Source organism: Pelophylax lessonae, assembly GCF_965119305.1.
Source record: "Pelophylax lessonae genome assembly, chromosome: 1".
Lineage (NCBI taxonomy): Eukaryota > Metazoa > Chordata > Amphibia > Anura > Ranidae > Pelophylax > Pelophylax lessonae.
The window spans coordinates 327,882,690-327,903,680 of record NC_138768.1 but is presented as its reverse complement, the minus strand read 5'-3'; the positions used below and the strand labels follow the sequence as shown (position 1 = coordinate 327,903,680).

The following is a 20,991-nucleotide window of genomic DNA, read 5'->3' as shown; positions in this document are numbered from 1 at the left end:
AAAAAGTTCCTATAGGTACAGCGTTGCATGACCTCGCAATTGTCATTCAAAGTGCAACAGCTGAAAATTGGCCTGGGCAAGCAAGGGGATGAAAGTGCCCAGTAGGCAAGTAGTTAAATAGCTTTTTTTTGTTTGTGGTGCTCACATACAGTGTAGTTCCACTTTAAGTACATGTGATATTTCAGTTTTTTCTATTTAAAAAAATTCTCAGACATTTATAAAATTCTGTTGTCACTTTGTCGTTATGTGGTACTGAGTGTAGATTAATGAGGAAACAAATGAATTTAAACAACTGTATCAGGCTGAAACATAACAAAACAGAAAAAAGTGAAGGGGGTCTGAATGTTAAATGAATGCACTGTAATATTGGCTGCAGCTGCGGATCAAGGAAAAATTTCCAACAGAAGTTGGTCAAAGTTGATAAACCGATCGATGCCAGTCACTGCTGAACTGGACGAATTTTGATCACCATATGTCATCAGTGTACGTCCAGCTTTAGGTCACATTAAACAAATCAAACGTGCTTGAAATACATTACAGTGTTAACATAATTTATCACTATTTAAAATGTATTCTTTCATCTTGAAAAGATACCCGATTGTGTGACCTTGTCTTTTAGGCAATGACAGAAGAGGCTGTCCCTATCTCATATGTCCCTGCACAGGAGATGCGATGTGTTTTACACTGGTTCTCACAATGGACAGAAACACAGCGCAAACATTTTCTTCAGGACTTGCTGTGCAAGGCTGTGCCTGGCAAATTGTCTCTTCTACTTGATGGACTGGACTCCCTGAACCTTTCTGCTCCACCCCCCAGCTTATTTCAGTGCCAGATAAGACTCTGGGATCAGTGGTTCCAGAGCTGGGATGAGGATGAAAGGAATGAATTCATACATCGTTTGCAGCAGCTCGATCCAGATTTTGTGGCGCTGTTCTATAAGGAGATGACTGGAACAGCAAGCCAGGACTGATTCCCCCACCATGGAAAGAAACCAGCAGGAATGGGTGCCAAAAAGTCAAAGGGGTATTAAACCCAAAAGAAAAAATGTGATATTGCAGACGCAGCTTACCAATTCTTAGATGTGGTGGCTGCATTCGTTTTTCATTTTTTTTAGGCTTTTTTTTTTTTCTCCCTTTTGGTGATCCTACCATTAACGCATTTCAACTTTACAACCCGTTCACACTGAAAGGCTTTGAAATCTTGTTACTTCAAAACTATTTCAAAGCCACCGGTCAGTGCGATTTCATGTGCGGCTTGCTGACATCTGTGCGACTTCATGCACAAATGTCTATGCAAGTCACACATGAAATTGCCAAAAATGGTGCAGAAATATTTTTCAAATCGGTGCAATTCGGAGTCAGGCTGATTTCAACGGTTCCATAGGCACAACTTGTCATACAATTTTAAACTGTCAAATCGCATGCCAAGTTGCACCGGTGTGAACTGGGGCTTAGGGTGTCTGCATTCTAAAAAATGAAAGCTTAACTCCAGATAATCACAAAAAAGTGCAGCGCTCTCCTTCAATAAAGTGCATTCAAATTATAGAGCATAAATAAATATCTGAAAACAGATCTCCAGATATCTGGATCCTCCAGATAATGCCTTTCAATCAGTTATTATAGTAGTTTTTGGATTTCCTTTTGCAATTAAGGTTTTACAAAAATAAAAGCAGATCATTTTAAGTCACCACTGCCAGTGTTAAGGGAAAGGTTCACCTTTGGGTACATGTTACACTTTTCAGCCATTTCTTTTTTTTTTTTAGGGTGAACATGTAACCTCTCCCCAATCCGCTGCATCTAGTGACAGCAAACGGAGGATCTTCTCCCCCCTCCCGCTATCACTATTTTTTAAAAAGAGTTCTGGGAATGGGAAACTACAAGTACCGACAGCCTTTGCTGCTACCGGCTTGTAGTCCTCATTGGACTGCCATGGCGCTGTTGAGCTCTGTGGTAGGTCACTGTCTCTTCCTGTCAGTGTGTACCTGTCTGCCCGTACGCTGACAAGTCTGCAGGAGTCCTGCATGGCACCTGTGATCTGCTGATCACTGATCATGGGTGCAATGCCTTCCAGGCTCCTAGTTGAAAAAAGAAAATAAATGCACTTTTTTTTTTTTTTTTCTCCTGCAAAATGATGTACATTTATTTTAAAGGGTTAACATATCCTTTTAAACGATTTGTCCCGAACTCTTCCAACTACTATATACAGTAAACCCCCCTCCATTGCGGGGGTTACGTTCCGGACCCAGCCACAAAAAGTGAAAATCCGCGAAATAGAAAAACCCTATTAAAATGCATTGTAGGCATGTTTATTTTACTGTCACTGTACGTGTAAAAGCATTTTAAGGTCTTTAAACACACTTTTGAAACAATAGAAACTCATTTAAACACATAAAAGATACTAAGAGACAGAGCAAGAGCTATGGAAAACACAAAAATATTTCATTTTTAATGATTTATATAGTAAAATAACATTACAAAAAAAAACGCTATATATATATATATATATATATATATATATATATATATATATATATATATATATATATATATATATATATATATATAAAATTTTTTTTTTTTTTTTTTTGCTGGACAGCTTGGTCTGGTAAAGTAAGTTAAAAAATAGACTTACTAGCTGGATCATCAGGTGCATCTAAATGGAAAAACCTAAAACTAGAAAACGAATGCGGCTACTGCATCTAAGGGTTGGTAAGCTGCAATTTAATACAATTTTGTTTTTTGGTTTTAATACTGCTTTAAACTTACATTCCTTATGTTACATTGAAGCTCTTTTTAGTCACTGAAAAAGAACAGTGCCATTCTGGTCCAGAAAAAGTGCAATACCTTCTTTACTGCTTCGCAGTGCCATCTCTTCACCTTTTATCTTACTTTGACTGTTTGTACCAGATTAAAATGTACACTAAGTGCTTTTTTGTATCATTGCACCATAACTATGACTGTTTTTCACTTTTCTCTCTTATTTTCAAAGCTTGAAAAACAATAAAACCAAGATTATACATAAATATGTACACAAAGGGAAATGCTTTGTTTTAAGATTTGGATAGAATGTGGGGGTTAAAACCCTCTCTTGGATCAGTCCATCAGTCCCTGGCTCAGTGGGATTGACATGTTTTTACAGACATGGCTTCAGACACACACAATCTACATCATCATGCTGCTATGGATCCTTGGTTTTAGATTTCTTCTTGTTTTTTTGTTGCATTTCCAGGACAGGGAGGAAATGGATCTTTCTAGCAGGACACAGACAGCAAATGATCAGCTGATAGGGATTTTAATACTTCTTTACTGTATTAAAAAAAAAAAAGTTTTAGCTACACAAACACTTCAAAAGCATTGGAGGAGGCTGTCGTTTTCATCTTAATAGCTCACGGGATAAAACAAACATTTATTGTTAGAATTTCTGGTGTCCTTAATGTGGAAGCAAAGTCTTTGATGTATCTTGTGAGTCTTATGCACAAGTCAGCTGTTTTCCTCCTTCAGACGGCAGCTGGCACATGCTCACCTTGTAGATTTTTGTCTTCAACATTATAAATATCACCCACTTGCATACTCCGGGTCCGTGCCCTGTGTCTGCACCAGAGGAGGGAGATAATCAGCAATACACAGAAAAGGGCACAAACACAGCTTCCAATAATATTATCTTGATTCACCAGGTAATGATGGGAGTCAGATGCCAGGAACCTGCAGAAATGGAAACACATTATGAATAATTAGGATTTTTTTTAGAATTATGCTAAAACCCTTACATTTTAGGAAAGTGTAATGGGCCATACACACTATAAGATTTTCTGAAGACTTTTTCCTTTAGATTTACCAAAACCATATAATATGAGGTCAAACCTAAACACTTTCAATTTGTATGCAATCCGGCAGGCCCTTGCACTACATAGAAAAGGTAAATCTGAAGGAAAAAGTCTTCAGAAAATCTTATAGTGTGTATGGCCCTTTAGGCTGGGTTCACACTTGAAACGGATGCGGCTGACACCAGGGGTTCCAGTGCATCCCTGTTCTCTGTTTTCAGGGACAAATCAGGAAAAAATTTTGGCTGAAACTGAGCCAAAGATGCACAGGACCCCTGTGCAATCTGCTCTGCAGCCACCCAGAGATGTGTGAATCGACTCCATTGAGAACAGGGCACACTCTCCCATCATGCAAATTGGATGCAGAGAAACTTGCATTCAATTCGCATAAGTGTAAACCCAGCCTAAGGCCCCTTTCACATAGGCGGACCGTTCAGATCCGCCTGTCCGTTTTTTTTGGCGGATCTGAACGGTCCCCCCCATGCATTCCTATGGGGCAGCGGAGACATGTCCGCTGACATCCGATCCGATCCGTCAAATCTGGACAGATGGAAACCCTATTTTCCATCCGTCCAGCGAATCGGATCGGATGAGAACGGACCGACGGACTGTTCCCATCCGATTTCCCCCATAGAGATGACTGGGGAGCTGACAGCTGTGTCTCTGCACACAGCGCGGAGAACACAGCTGTCCTGCTGCTGCTCAGCGGGGGATCGAGCCGCCGAAAAACGGAATCCGTCCGACGGACGGATAGTGTGAAAGGAGCCTAAAGCTTTCTATACAATACAGGGATCAAAATTTGACTGGTTCAGCAAAGACAGGCTGAATTTCAAACCATGTATGGCCACTGTGGTTGAACAGTAGTCAATCTATTGATTGACTTCTGTTCAACCATCCTGTTGGAAAAAAAAGCTGCTCGATCAGCACTGCAGACTATAGACTGCAGTACTGATTTGCCTGCTGTCAAGATACAATGACCCAGTAGGGAGGAATCTGGACTTTTTTTTTTTTTTTTTTCAACCCAATAGTTGAATGAAAAATATGGCACCATTTATGGCCAGCTTAAATTTTCTTACCTGATGAGGACATATGAAAACTGAGGAGATTCGTACGTTATAGGATCTGTGAGGTTCATCAGAAGTTGATGAAGTGGGGTTTCTGGAGCAGGTGGAGGGCAATTGCTGGGCTCTTCAGGTTTAATAGTAAATGTCAAGTCCTTATTTGGCACTGTGGATATGTGTAATAAGCACCTACACAAAAAGAGCACAATAAGCGATTATCATTTAAAAAATATATGACAGTATGATTTTTATTAGAATTGTTGCTAACAATTTACATGTATTAGTTGTATATTTCTGGTGCACATCTGATGGTACCTTCTTCAAAGGTAAATCATTTACCTGCTCCTAATTTGAGATTTTTTTGAAAAATTAACTGGTTTAAATATGATTGAGGCTCCTGAACCTGATTTTTTTTTTTTTTTTTTTTATACTGTAAAAAAAAAAAAACAGCTCTGGTTCATAGGTTCATGTTTTATAGTCCAAATATTATGGCTTTTTGTTTTAGACCTTTGTCACATGGGCCCTGATACCTGTACACACTGTGAATGGGCCATTTGTTTACGCACCCCTGGCTGTCACATTAGGGACAAGAGGCTGGGTCCATGCAGCCACTTCCTCCTAATAGACTTGAATGGGCTTTCTTCATGCAGCACCTGCTAGCTAAGGACCTATAAACACACAGCCTGTTTACAATGTATAGGCATCATTGCACATGTGAATGAGGCCTAAACCTTTCCATTTTTTAAGTGTTTGAGGTCAGGTAATTTGTAAAGTAAAGTGGACTTAAAATGGAACTGTACCATGGCCATGGGTAGACTGCTCTTGCCATAATTGCAAGCCTGCTTCTTAAGGGTCCAACTTTTTCCCTCTTCCTTTGATGGTTTAACCACTTGCCGACCAGCCGCTGTGTATATACTGCAGAAAATTGGCGCTATTCCGCGAAACGATGTACCTGTACGTGGTTTCGTTCAATAGCCTCTAGATGGCACGATCTGGCTGCCAGAGGCATGATCGCGCCGTGATTGGCTAGCGGGGATGTCAGTCAGTGGGTTTGGCAGACCCGATGTCCACTGGCCACCCTTGATCATCCCCGGGAGAGGCAGAACAGTGAACTACCTATGTAAACAAAGCAAGGGGACAAGATGGAGATCTTATGTTCCTGCTAAGCAGGAACCCGGATCTCTGTCTTTTCCCAATCATCAGTGCAACCCTCACACAGTAAGTCCTCTTTCACACAGGCCGACCGTTCAGATCCGCCTGTTCGTTTTTTTGGCGGATCTGAACGGTCCCCCCATGCATTCCTATGGGGCATCGGATGTCAGCGGAGACATGTCCGCTGACATCCGACCCGATCCGATCCGTCAAATCTGGACGGATGGAAACCCTATTTTCCATCTGTCCAGCGGATCGGATGAGAACGGACCAATGGTCCGTTCCCATCCGATTTCCCCCATAGAGATGCATGGGGAACTGACAGCTGTGTCTCCGCACACAGCGCGGAGACACAGCTGTCATCCTCCTGCTCCTGCTCCGCCGATCCCCCGCTGAGAAAAGCGGAGTCCGTTTGACGGACATAGTGTGTGAAAGGAGCCTTAGTAAGCTCCCCCTTGGGACACACTTACCCCTTTGATCACCCCTGATGTTCACCCCTTCCCTGCCAGTGTCATTAGTACAGTAACAGTGCTTTTTTTTTTTTTTAGCACTGATCACTGTAATAATGTCACTTGTCCCCAAAAAGTGTCAGATGTCCGATTTGTCCACCGCAATGTCGCATTCCCGCTACAAATCGCTGATCACCGCCAATACTTGTAAAAAAATAAATAAATAAATAAAAATTCCATAAAAATATCCCCTAGTTTGTAGACGCTATAACTTTTGCGCAAACCAATCAATATGCACTTATTGGGATTTTGTTTTACCAAAAATATGTAGCAGAATACATATTGGTCTAAACTGATGGAAAAAAATAGATTTTTAAAAAAAAATTATTGGCTGTGTTTTATAGCAGAAAGTAAAAAATGTTTTATTTTTTTTTTTTTTTTAAATTGTTACTCTTTATTGCAAAAAAACATTAAACCGCAGAGTTGATCAAATACCACCAAAAGAAAGCTCTATTTGTGGGGAAAAAAGGACATCAATTATATTTGGGTACACCGTCACACGACCGCGCAATTGCCAGTTAAAGTAACGCAGTGCCGTATTTCGCAAAAAATGGCCTGGTTATTAAGGGGGTAAGAAAGCTGCCAACAAGTGGACCGGGTGGCTTTGTATTTTTGTTTATGCATGTTATGTGTTAGAAACCCCTGTGTGGGCAGCTGATGTACAGGTAAACCTTTCCTTTTACTGAATAAAACTGGGCTGCCATGCCCTAAAATGCAGTTTGGACTGGCACAACTCATTGGAAACACACCTATCACTTGAGTTTATTCATCACAATATAGATCGCGTTAGTACAGGACTCCTGTTATCCTTGCTTTCTGCTACGGAGCGACCTTTGCTGGCGATGCAAGACACTCTTACACGTGTTTTGTGATTACCCTTCCATTCTCCCGTTCTGGCAACAAGTTTTGCATCTAATACAACAAGTTGCAGACATATCCCTCTATCTAGAAAACGTTATCGCAAGTATTAACTCATTCACCTTTTGAACATGGCGAGGACCTGCATCCCGAGTATGTGGAAACAACAGACTCCCCCACCCTATAGTATCATAGTGGTTTGCCGGGGGAACAATATAGAATTGATGGAGAATTTAATTTCAGCCTTGAAAGACAAAACTGAAGCACATAAGACTTGATGGTTCCGCTGGGAACAGTTCTGACTGTAATCTGAATACTTAACAATCCTAAATAGTCCCACCATGTCCACTAGTTCCTGGTGACTCTTCTGTGGACACCCTCTCTGTCTGTCCAACTATTTCCTCTTGTACTCCCCCCCCCCCATGTTTTCCCCTCCCCCCCCCCCCCCCTCTCTCTCTTCTTCCTTCCCTAATAACCTCTTCCCTATACCTTCCCCTATTTCATTGATTCCCCCATCATTTTGACCCATAGTTTTTTTTTAAATTGGAACCCATCAGATTTGTGTTTCGTCTTCGCAGTCTTGCTGCCTCAAAGGGAAAAAGCTGTGGCACGTGTCCATATTTCATACAAAAAACTGTAACAGATGTTATTCTTTGTATATTTCTATTATTGCTACTTGTACCCTTTCTGTTTTGCAATGTAACAGTGACATAGTGTGTTATTGAGTCCTGATGTGTGAACCCCTACATAACCTGAAAAAAAAAACCTCTGTAACTGTTAGGCCCGGTTCACACTACTCCGACTTGGGACACGACTTGTGCGACCTCAAGTCGCCCCAAGTCGCTTGTCATTACAAATCCTATGTAAATGAATGAGAGCCGTTTTAATATGCACTACTGAAGTCGCTCCGACTTCAGAAAAGGTTCCTGTACTACTTAAAGGCGACCTCTATCCGACTTGTGCACATAGATTTCAATGGGAGTCGCCTCTAAGTCGGATCCTTATCTATTTTCAAGCGACTGTGATCAGACTTTCCAGGAAGAAGAAAAAGATTAGCCAGGCATTCCCCACAGACAAAGTCGCCTATCATTTAAGTCTCTTCTAAGTAGTGCACAAGTCGCGCTAAAAAGTCGCTCCTTCATGGGGCGACTTTCTGGTCACGGTAGTGTGAACCGGCTCTTAGGGAGATTTACCCTCTATATTTGACCTGTTTTACCGTTCTCACCAAGGGTGAAAGTGAAAGAAAATGACAACCAGGGATTTCCTCTCACTTACTGGCTATGGGACAGCAAGGGAAGGGAAATTCCCCCCCATATCCTCCATATTCAGATGGCAAAAAAAAATCTCACAAAGAATTATAACCCTTTATTATTTACTCTATGCAAAATTTAAAAAAAAAGGTTTGCCTTTTAAGCTTTGAAAATCAAAGATAGAAGCTGATTGGTTGTCATGCACATGCTCCAGTTTTGATAAATTCCCCCCTATGCATTTCATCTACCTGCATGGGTGTGCACCTATAATTTACATGATTTTTTTTTACCTTTGCACTCCTGCATGGTGTGCAATAACTCCAAGGACTTCTTCTATTAGAAGTATTTTCTTTTCAGGCGTCCATTTAAGGCCAGGCACAAGTGTCACTTGCACTGTCATGTCCTGATGTGTTACAGGCTTATGTATGCTAAAGGATGGGGTGGCGGTAGAAGTAGAGGTTGGGAGAAGAGGGCTTTCAAGCCCCAAACACAGCCGTCCATCTGGGCACAATAGCGCGCCATCAAAACCTGCCACCTGTGTGATAAAACAGGCAGTTAAGGCTTTAATCGTGAATATATAAGTAATACACATTTGTAGAAGTAGAAAAAAATAAGTCATTGATAGATGCAGTTTTTAAAAATCATACAGTATACTAGGTTACCAGGGCTGCCACTGCCAGTGAATTTTAAAGTGATTCTAAACCTTACCCTTCTTTATTTATTTTTTAATAACAAACATGTTATACTCACCTGCTCTGTGCAATGGTTTTGCACAGAGCAGCCTGGATCCTCCTCTTGGGTACCTTGTCGGTTCTCTTGGCTCCTCCTCTTCGGCGAGTGCCCCGAAGGAAGCCACTTTTCTATCGGGGGCACTTGTGCGGGCTTAATTCTGAGCTGCACTGCCTGTGTCCATAAACACAGGCAGGGGGGGCTCATCCCCGCCCCCCTCTTGTCACAGGACTCGATTGACCGCAACAGGAGACAATATTCTGCTGCTATCAATCAGCCCTGTGAGGAGGGAGAGAGCTGCTGCTCTTGTGCACAGCACTGGATTAAGATCAGGCTTGGGTAAGTATGGGGGGGGGGGGGGCTTTATGGCCACTTTAAAGCTGAAAAACTATAATAGTTGGGTCATTAGTTGCGTTTTGGGGGGGGGGGGGGGAGGGTGGTTACATTTTAAGTATATGTTGGCTACAGAAAGCACAGCAGTGGTTGCCTGCCTTTAGGATCTATTTGTTGAGTTGCCAAAACCCCTTGGAGTTCTGCATAAAGACCCACTCCAAGTAAATATATGTTTAGGTTTTGGCTAGAGTGGGGGAGATGGAATTACTCTCAGGTCTGTATTTGTCTATGACCCCGGTAAGGAAACTTACCTTTTCACTGTGCCATCCATGCAAGATATAAATGGGGTATGGTAATCACCATTACCGGAAAGCATAAACCACAATAGAAAACATTGCCAGAAGCTCTAACCCTTCCTCACTTTACCAATATGTGCTTTTTTTTATTGGCTCTGTTCCTGTAGGAGAGATTTCCCTTAATTCCTGTCCTGAGGTATATCTTCCCAATAAGGACCCAGACAGCAGCAAAAACCTGACATTTTTCACACATTTGTCCAAGATCCACACATTTTTCCAATTGAATCCAATTAGAAAAGTGTGTGCAAATTCTAAAGTAAATCACAAATCTTCAAAATTAAATCTTCAAAAATTAAATACTCAATATTATATCATAAAACAGTGCAAACGTTTATATGATATATACCACAATCCAATTAATAAAGTGACAGTGCAAGAAAGTGTCTATGCAATTGTAAATAACACAATAAAATAATCCATATAAAGCATAAAATTATAGTTCTTTTAGCTTGAAAGTGCAGGTGCAATTTGTGCAACAAATCAATGCAGTGTATTAAAGTGCTTAGTGCTTGGAGAAATGCATCCTTAATGCAAGAAAGGAAGAGGGAGGAAGAATCCGACACCAGATGCTCCACACACTTACCGAATGGCCCCTTGGGGTCTGGCACTGGTAAGTGGTAAGTTGCGGAAAAGATCCCGGTATGGGTGGAAAATACCGTCCCCCGCTCGTTTTATGCCTCGGGAATCTCTTCACTATGAAAAGGACTGGTGTAGTTTTTCTCCGATACCTGGTAGCAAGGGGTCATTTTCTGGTTCCCTCTTTAGCGGTCCAATAGCAACCTGATCTGAACCTGTGTTACAGGGATCCATGACCATGGTAGCCATGTGGACAGCCTTCCCAGAAGAGTTGAAGCTCAATATTGAACACTATGGCCTAGGACTGGGATGGCATTAAAATTCACGTGCATGTAAAGGCAGGCGTTTTACTACTTTTGGTAATATAGTGTATATCTATATCTTTTCAAAATAATCTACTGCTGTGCTGTCAGATGATCATGTCTGTTGCTTACTTTACTGATAAAGCTACATGCAGCATTTTAGCATTTCCCACACTAGGGAGAAAGTAGCGCTGTGTAGCTCTGCAGTGAGATCCTTGGCCCTTTAACACTGCCATATCTACTCAGCTCATTCTCACAGCATACTTTCCGCAGCTTAAGACCCCATGCACACTGGACATTTATCAGGCTGAAGGTGCAAGTGCACCATCCAGCCTCACTGCCGGCAGTCTGGGTGCCTGAACACAAGTAGTCTGCACTCTGAGCATTCATACCTGGGCACATACTGTCCAAAATGTTAGTACTGCTCTGTGCACCATCCATCTGCAGCAGCTGTCAACCTCTCATAGAGTATTACAGCTGCTGGCAGCAGGGCTGAACAATGTGCCTTCTGCCTGAACCAAAACACTGGGATCTCATGGACTGGGGCTAAACACTCAAGAGTGCATGAGGCCCTAAACTTTCAATTACAGCTTTTTCATATGGTTTCATATGATTTTTGATGAAAGCTCTTCTCTTGACAACATGCTCACAATCTGATAAGTCTATTTTAATAGTTTATTTCTGACCAACCAAAACTATATGATTGTGATCAAATCAGAACTCATGAGGTCAAATTGGGGATGTTTTAAATCAAAATGAATGAATTGGGGATGATTACTACATAATTACACATTTGCCAAAGGTTCATAATACTGTGCCAAATAAAAACAGTAAGTTTAGCCATTTCCACCTAAAATGTATTCACTGATATAAGTAAACAGCGATGGGAATGTGGCCAGTTTTAGTATATAACTGAATGTTGTTAGATTCAAAGAGAAATGGAAAATTCTGTAAAATTACACTTATCCACTCTCCAGCGGGGCAGTCTGTCCATTCTGATCCTTGAACCTTGACTTGAAATGTATTTGGACCAAAGCAACGATGAAGATAACAACGACCTTTCACCTTTTCTTTCTTCAGTGCCTGAGCAAGGTACAAGAAAAACATATAAGGCCCTGTTCACACCGGAGCGGTTTTCAGCTTGTAAAACGCTCCATTCTCTGAAGCTCCAAAATGCCCAAAAAGCAAAATCCCATTCATTTCAATGGCCTCTGTTCACATATGAGCGTTCTGTCACCTGAAGCAAAATGCCTGAAGCTCAAAAAGTACATGAGCCTCTTTTTGGCCCTATAGACCTTAATAGGATTCCCTGACTTGAGCAGAAAAACGCTTCTTAAATGCTCAATTAGCAGCTCTCCACCCTTTATTTCCTCCCCCTAGTGCTTTCTATTGGCTAAACAAAAATGCCTGGAGCTGTAAAACGCTTGTAATACACTTCTAAATCACTTTAAAAAAGCTTGTAAGAAGCTGCAAAAAAGCTTAGAAAAACGCCTGTAAATCGATACGCTCAGGTGTGAATGGAGCCTTAGATATTAAAGTGAACTAGTATCAAATTAAAATTTTTCAGGTTATGTATCTTAATGCTGCATTATATGTTAGTGTAACACAGGTATTTAGTACCTCTGAAGAGATAATTGTATTCACCCTAACAATGCCTTCATTTTTCTTTCTCTCCGGGATGCCATTTTTTCTCAGGCACAATCCAGGGTAAAGCTGGCCATACAGTGTTAAGCCAATCATTCATGGATCAAAATACTTACATTTATTGAAATGCAGCCAGTCCCTGCTAAACTGGCCGAATTCTGATCCATGTATGGGTAGGGTGGTTGTGAAAAAGTTGGTCTACCAATTGACTTCTCCACAACGGTCCTAATGTAAAACTTCTGCTCAATCAGTCCCGCCAGATATAGCCAGCAGTGCTGATCAGTGTATTCTGACTGCAGGGAAACCTCCCCACTGTCAGAATATAAAGGCTCAGCAGGGAGGATTCCACTATCCACCTCAAATGTGTGGATGGGGAATTCGAGCTTGTTCAACCCGCTGGTTGAAAAAAAAAAAGAGTCATCAATGGACTGCCTTAATTCTTTCTTTTTTTTTTTTTTTGTTTTTGTTCAGCCAGCGGTCAGAAAACACTGATTAGCGGCTGCAGCCAATCAGCTGAAAACTTTCCAACTTGTCCCTTCGACAGAAGTCCATCAAATTATGTTAAACATGGTGTAACGGAACCGAGACCCACACTATGTTTGTGGGCTTCCATTAGTATACAGGTTCCTTCAGTCTTGAACATAGATATCAAATATTCCAGCCACCCCCAAACAAAGCTAGCCGACAACTTAGCTTGCACTGGAACCTTCTCCTTTATTGAACAGTTTCACACTCAATTTATACACACATGAGCACATCCCCCTCCTGATCACATTACCCCATCAGGTCAGGGGTTGGCTGATTACATTATCATATGCAGATGAAATTGTATGCAGAAATATAATTAACCTGAACTAATCATCTAGCCACCTGGACAGACACAATATGTGAGTTCATTAACAATTAACAATGGGACAGACAGGCTTAACAGAATTCACATCCCACCTCAATACACAAACAATAGGGAGAGCCTGTCTCTGACATTGAAGTTCAATACACATTAGCATAAGTGTAAACACAGACCCCATTTGAAGCAATCCAAAGCATTAAGTATCTGTCTTTCACTCCCAGTGATGGAAGTGAGTACCATCGCACATGGACTGCCACACTTTTTACGAAATCCTGGATATAAAAGACGCAATATATGTCATGGTTGCTTGTGGTAATTAGGTTTAGGCAATGCACTAGACCTCTACATCTAGCAAATCCATGGGTAAAAATATAGCTTTGTAATAAAATTGAAATATAATAAAACTAATCAGATGTGTTGTGCTCCCATTCGTGACCCATTCAAGTGAATAAGGAAGTACTGCAAATTCCCTGCAACCACGTGGCTGTGATACATTTGTGTGGGAATTATGGGGTTAAACAGGCGGTGAGAGGATCAGCAATTTAGATACAGGTCTAAACCTAGCCTTAGTCCTGCTCCTTAGAAAAATGCCTATATATTGGGTTGTAGAAAAAGCACTATGCATCCAGTAAATAGAAGTAGCTACCTCTGAAAACTTTGTCAGGTTTGAATAGAAGCAACGACTCTGGTGATGATAAATTTCTTCTGATCCCTTTTTGTCATTCTCCAGCCAGCATTCACCCTGCCAAAATTTGAAGAATGTTATTCGGCCATATTACTATATTGTCTCAAGAGTACTAGATTTTAAAAACTTACCCCTTGTGGGAGTGGCTTATAAATGTAACATCCATCCAGGAACGTGTCAGTGGAGCAGTTTCCCTTATCCAGGTGCAAATGGTGGCAGCCAATGTCACTAATGAGATACAATTTGTATAATTGAATGTTAAAGCAAAACTCCAGCCAAGCCTTTTTTTTAGTTCTGGATAGTGTGAGGAAAGTGTTGGCATTTTTTTATTTTTATTGCTGATTGGATTCTTGTTTGGGAATTTTTTATTAATTCCTGTCCTGGTGGAACAGATTATTGGGAAGGACAGATTGGGGAACTATCCACAGTAGGGACACCAACAGTAGCAAATGCTTGACAAAGACTGTAAACCTTCTTTCAATTTAGAAATGTGTTTTTTATCATTGTTTGTGGTCCCACTGGAGGGATTTCCCCTCACTTCCTGATCAGGTGGTACTATACACCTTTTTATTGCGCTTTTCCACTGCATGGAACCGAACGGTTCAGCTCGCTTTTGTGCTTGGTACCGCATGGTACGGTGTAGGAACGGTTTGGTACGGCGGCGCTTTTCTACTACATGGAACCGAACGGTACGGCTCGCTTAAACAGTACCACCTCGTTTGTGGTTCCAAGAGGGCCGTACCGGTTCCATATCCCACAATTCTTTGCATGCAGCCTTGACTGTTTGTCACTACTAGCCACTGATTGGTCAGAGAATCGTTGTTATCCCACCCCCTACTTTAGTGGAAAAGCAAACCGTACAGAACCGTTCCAACACCGTACCATGCAGTGAAAAACCAAACCGGGCCAAGCAGGGCCGAGTGGAACCGAGCCGGTACTTGCAGTGGAAAAGTGCCATTAGTGAGGTCAAATCTTTGTGGTACTAATCACCCTTTTAGTGAGGTCAAATCTTCATGGTGCTAATTACCTTTTTAGTAAGGTCAAATTTTCCTTTATGTGGATAAAGACGGTTTGACCCTTCCCCATGCTAACCAAAACTAAAAACAAAATGTTTTGGCTGGAGTTCCACATTAATGGAAAATTGAGAGAAACAGCAGTACGATTAGTGGTATTCACCTCTTATTTGTGCAGAAAAATTCGGATGCTTTGTGGCAAGTGAAAGGAAGGCCAAAAGAATTCCCAGCACCTATGAAACAATGCATAGATTATCATATAGAACATGCAAATCAGCAGCACTGCTTTTTACCAATAAAAACCCCAATGTCACTAAAATCTACATCCTACATTCTCACCTTTTCCCCACACAATTTGATGGCTGATGCTTGAATTCACCTCATACCACCCCATATCTTGGAAGGCTGCCAGTGTGATGGGGTCCAAGAACGTAAGGTGAGGAGGGTTGATAGAGGCTGTCAAGATTGATCCCTGCATGATTCTTGATTCCCAATGGGAGGAAGTTGCTTTTTCCTGTAGAAATTAAGAGGTTTGAGGTTATCTATTTGATTTGACTGGATGAAAAAATATACATATGGGTACAGACAGTACTCCTCCTAATTTAATACTCCAATGGAGTCAGACAGCATATACAATAATAAATATACCTTGTTTTTCCTTTTTTTTTTTTTTTTTAATCAGCTAGGTGCCAACCCAAGAGAGTTGAACTAGGGTTATCACACCTGGTCCTCATGTGGTTCCAACATGCTCCACTGAACACTGCTCTAATCAACATCCCTCTCACCCCCTGAGCACAGCTGTCGTTTAGTGGGGTGTATTTTAGAGAGTTAAGGCCCGTACACACAAGTCGAAATTCGGCCGGGAATTTTCGTCCGACGACCGATCTGCCGATTTTCGGCTTGTTAGTATGGTGCTCTCGACAACCGACTCCGACTTTTCGGCCGAAAAAATTCTGGTGTGCAGACTATAAAATTTTTGTCCACAGTCAAAACACATCTGATTTTCGTGCAGTCAGTACAGATTTCGACAGGGAAAAATCTAATGAGCAAGACTGGGCATGCTCAGAGAAGAAAGAACACAAAGAAAGCAATCCAACACATGACATCACTTCTGAAGTATAAGGGCTCTTTCACACGGGCGATCCGATCAGATCCGCCTGTCAGTTTTTTAGGCGGATCTGATCGGATCCTCCATGCAGCTCTATGGGGCAGCGGGTGTCAGCGGAGACACCTCCGCTGACACCCGCTGCCATCTGCATCCGATCCTTTGCGTGAAATCTGGACGGATGGAAACTCTATTTTTCCATCCGTTCAGTAATCGGAGTGGATCTGATGAGAGCGGACAAGCGGTCCGCTCTCATCCGATCCCCCATAGAGGGCAGCAGGTGCTGAGACACCTCCCTCTCCGCTCTGCAAGCGGAGATGGAGCTGTCATCCGCCGGCTCAGCAGGGATCGCGGATCGATCCCCGCTGAGCAACACGGATCCGCCTACGGAGCGGACCGTGTGAAAGAGCCCTAATTCTGTCAGACGAAAAAAATTGTGTGCAGTCTAGAGCACATTCCAACCAACAGACACCACTCTGGACAAAAGACGAATGACCGGTCGGCAGAAATTCGTTGCGTGTGTACGAGGCTTAAGGCCCTTGCACAGGGGGGCGTCTAGCTTTTGTGCCATCCTAATGTTTAATGCGCTCAGGAGGCACAGTTGCAGCATCCAGCTCGCTAGCTGCAGCTTTCTGAAGGCTGTGGAAAGACAGAGCTGAACACTGTACTAAGTAGTACTTGCCTTTAAGGCCCTGTGGGTTCAGGGACAAATGCCCATAACCTGGGAGGGAGGCACAGCAAGTAAACTCCCCCTATGCAAGGGGTCTTAAATTTCTGCTTGTTTATTACAGCACCAGTCTGATTCTAATAGTGCTGCCAGTTGAGAGTTTTAATCCTTGTCTTAGCACTTAGCAGAAAAAAAAGGGCATATCCATTACTGTATATACAGCCTGAGGGTTCAATTGGGTTTTAAGGCAGCAAGCATAGCCAGGGGGAGGTCAATAATTCTTGATCTGCACTGTTGGTCCAGGTCAGTGACCCAGAAAGTACTGAAGTCGTGTATGACATCCAGAGAACCAGAATTTTCACAGTACATATTTCCTCTTTCTAGGTTTTTTTTTTCTTAAGATGAGAATTGATTGAATGCTTTGGGTTTCTTCACTTTACTACTAAAGACTTTTATTTATTTTATTTTATTTATTTATGTAGCATGTACATATTTCTGCTTATACTTAGCACATTGCCATTGGCTAGGTACCGATTGACACGACATGTTTAAATGTGTTTCAGGTTCTACAGTATGAGGTGCTGTAAGCTCCTTTTCTTGTATTCCTATGGTATTAGGCTTGTGAACAGTAATCTTACAAATCTGTAGAAAGTAGTTTATCAGGCCCATAATTTAGCTGCAAGTAGATGCTACACATAATATACTGTATGTATATTATTATGATTTTTATGTGGCAGGTTGTTATACCTGATTCTCAAGGGGTGCCCCAGTGCTTCCTACACCTAGGTGTTCCCCCATTCTCTGCATTACAGTTGGAGTATAAATGCGTAGTTGACCATTTTCATCTGTATTTGTCACACGGGATCGTGACGAGCATACATCTCCTGAAAATAAAAAAGAGAGCTTAAAAACTAAAGGGCAGAACAACCGGTTACATTTAGAAAATATGTCTCCTAGGCAATGTTTGTAATCTTTAGCTACAGTACATTTCTACTAGGAATTCAAGTTTTTTTTGTTCAGACACCAATCAGCATCAGACTAGCCCTGCAATTTTCAATCTAATTGGTGGGGGGAGTAGCTTCAGTTCTTAGAACATGCTATTACAGAAAGCCAAAAGTGCTGTTTGGCTAAAATGCCTGAAATCTTTTGCAATTTTCTGTGCTGTCCAGTCCGTTGAATAGTAAGGCTGTACCTTTTGGTTTTTAGAAACACCTCGAGCCTGAGACTCTGTGGGGTTGGGAGGCATTTATAGCAGTGTGCTAAGTATTGAAAAGCCCATTGTATAGATTAAAAATTGGGGGGTTGTAAACATCAAGGCGTTTTTAGGGACATGATGACAGGTATACAGGGGATTTCATTTTAGTCTACTCCAGTGGTTTTTAACCTTCCTAATGCCGTGACCCTTTAATACAGTTCCTATACTTCATAACTGTCATTTTGCTACTGTTTTGGATCGTAATGTAAATATCTGATATGCAGGATGTGTTTGCAGGGGCTGCGGGCATGGTACAGGAGATGCAGGGGCCGTGGGCATGGTGCAGGAGATGCGGGCATGGTGCAGGAGATGCAGGGGCTGCGGGCATGGTGCAGGAGATGCAGGGGCCATGGGCATGGTGCAGGAGATGCAGAGGCTGAAGGCATGATGCAGGGGCTGCAGGCATGGTGCAGGAGATGCAGGGGCTGCGGGCATGGTGCAGGAGATGCAGGGGCTTCGGGCATGGTGCAGGAGATGCCGGGGCCGCGGGCATGGTGCAGGAGATGCAGGGGCTGTGGGCATGGTGCAGGAGATGCAGGGGCTGTGGGCATGGTGCAGGAGATGCAGGGGCTTCGGGCATGGTGCAGGAGATGCAGGGGCTGCGGGCATGGTGCAGGAGATGCAGGGGCTGCGAGTATGGTGCAGGGGCTGCGGGCATGGTGCAGAAGATGCAGGGGCTGTGGGCATGGTACAGGAGATGCAGGGGCTGCGGGTATGGTACAGTAGATGCAGGGGCTGCGGGCATGGTGCAGCAGATGCAGGGGGCGCGGGCATGGTGTAGGAGATGCAGGGCTGCAGGCATGATGCAGGGCTGTGGGCATGGTACATGCAAAGTTGGGGGCATTTTACAGGAGAGGCAGTGCTACGGGCATGGTACAGGCGATGCAGTGCTGCGGGCATGGTGCAGGAGATTCTCCTGGAGAATATCCTGTACCATGCCCGCAGCACCGCACTGAGGAGTCTCACTTACCGTTTGGTAAGGCGCCTTACATTTAAAAATGGCGCCGCCCGGTGCCAGCATGTCATCACGTATGCACCATTTGCCCGAGAATAGCCGAACATAAATGGGCTTTTCCCAAACGGCAGCGGCGCATGCACAGTGGACCTGTCAGGCTGGCCACGGCCATTTTTTTTCAGGTGTCAGAGCCGCGGTGCGTTCCCTGCCTAAGACCATCGGAACTTTGTGTTTTCCGATGGTCTTAGGCGATCCCTGTGAAAAGGTCGTTTGACCCCCAAAGGGGTCGCGACTCACAGGTTGAGAACCGCTGGTCTACTCAACTTTGTTGCATACACAGCATCATAGTACTAAAATGTGACAACAAAACAGGCAATAGTGACATTACAGGACCCCATGTCCCTCCCTCTCACCATGCCCACCTCCACTTACCCTCACTTGAGGCTTCCAGCTACAACCAATGCCTCCCCCCAGCTCTCTCCTCTCCAGCACTGGTTCACCAATCTGGCTGCTGTGCAGTACTACTTCAATCAGCCAATCAGCTGCTGAGCTACAGTGAATTCCAGATTGCCCAGAGTCCTAGTAACCAAATTAATTAGCAGAATTCTCCAGCCCAAATCCAGAGAGTTCCCAGCTATAAATGTGGTGGATGTGCAACAGTGTTATTTAAGCAGTTGATACTGGAACATGAGATCTGATAGTCTACAAATATTAAGACCTGTAGACATTTGAAGGCAGTTGTCCAACAGTGCCAACTTCAGTGTGTTATCCCAACTCAGCTGTGCATATATTGTAGTCGCTACAGAGAAATTCAGTACAACAAAGAAGCCAGATTAAAAAAATCCACTGGAAACATTCAGTGTATAACCCAAAGTCAGTAAACAAATAGCCTGTTCCTATCATATAAACACATATGCCCCCATAGATTGTATATTCATTTGGTATACACATGGGTATTTTTTGGTCAGACCATTTACTACTGACTGGTCCTTATCCAATGTCTTGTGCTTCCTTTACATTACCAAAATTAAAGTCTATGATTGCAAATGATTTGCTAGCACTATTATGTGTAGACGAGTAATCGATTCCAGAACTCCAGGCAAACTGCTAAATAGGTATCTTTCATTGTTATATCTACCAAAGGATTGGTCATTTTTTTCCAGCCATGTTTGAGATCACTCTGCTATTTCCTGATTTGGCTGCTTCCCACGTCACCTCTGGATGGGAATAAGGCTGATTCACTGTTCACTGAGGAGTTTGAATGCAACACAGGAATCTGAATATACAGGTGCATCTCAAAAAATGTGAATATCATCAAACAGTTATTTTATTTCAGTAATTCAATTCAAAAAGTGAACCGCATATATTATATAGATTCATTACACACAGAGTGATATATTTCAAGCATTTCTTTCTTTAAATTTTGATGATTATGGCTTACAGCTAGTGAAAACCCAACATTCAGCATCTCAGAAAATTAGAATATTACATAAGACCAATAAAAAAAAAGGATTTTAATACAGAAATGCTGGCTTACTGAAAAGTATGTTTATGTACAGTATAGTATGCACTCAATACTTGGTTGGGGCTCCTTTTGCATGATATACTGTATCAATGTTGTATGGAATGGAGGCGATCAACCTGTGGCACTGCTGAGGTGTTATGGAAGCCCAGGTTGGGTTGATAGCGGCCTACATCTCGTTGCATTGTTGGGTCTGGTGTCTCTCATCTTCCTCTTGACAATACCCCACAGATTCTCTATGGGGTTTAGTTCAGGCGAGTTTGCTGGCCAATCAAGCACAGTGATACTATGATCATTAAACCAGGTATTGGTACTTTTGGCAGCGTGGGCAGGTGCCAAGTAGGGTTGC

General features: G+C 42.5%; 2 protein-coding genes across 2 annotated transcripts in view; one reads left to right on the top strand and one right to left on the bottom strand.

Moving 5' to 3' along the window:
- Positions 1 to 622: 622 nt before the first annotated feature.
- Positions 623 to 970, top strand: LOC309545581 (uncharacterized protein C14orf119 homolog; the record flags this gene model as incomplete). Its single annotated transcript, XM_082244811.1, has 1 exon — positions 623 to 970. The coding sequence occupies one exon, from the start codon at positions 623 to 625 to the stop codon at positions 968 to 970; it is 348 nt and encodes a 115-aa protein (XP_082100937.1).
- Positions 971 to 3,435: 2,465 nt separating this feature from the next.
- The window catches only part of CIROP (ciliated left-right organizer metallopeptidase), a 37,768-nt gene continuing 20,212 nt past the window's right edge, over positions 3,436 to 20,991 (bottom strand). Inside the window, exons 7-15 of the mRNA XM_082243367.1 lie at positions 17,658 to 17,794; positions 15,478 to 15,652; positions 15,302 to 15,371; positions 14,257 to 14,353; positions 14,087 to 14,182; positions 11,907 to 12,029; positions 8,941 to 9,185; positions 4,897 to 5,070; positions 3,436 to 3,701 (exon numbers count right to left, since the gene is read on the bottom strand). Of these exons, the coding sequence (XP_082099493.1) occupies positions 3,497 to 3,701; positions 4,897 to 5,070; positions 8,941 to 9,185; positions 11,907 to 12,029; positions 14,087 to 14,182; positions 14,257 to 14,353; positions 15,302 to 15,371; positions 15,478 to 15,652; positions 17,658 to 17,794 (1,322 nt within the window). The 3' untranslated portion in view covers positions 3,436 to 3,496. The remainder of the gene's footprint in view (positions 3,702 to 4,896; positions 5,071 to 8,940; positions 9,186 to 11,906; positions 12,030 to 14,086; positions 14,183 to 14,256; positions 14,354 to 15,301; positions 15,372 to 15,477; positions 15,653 to 17,657; positions 17,795 to 20,991) is intronic.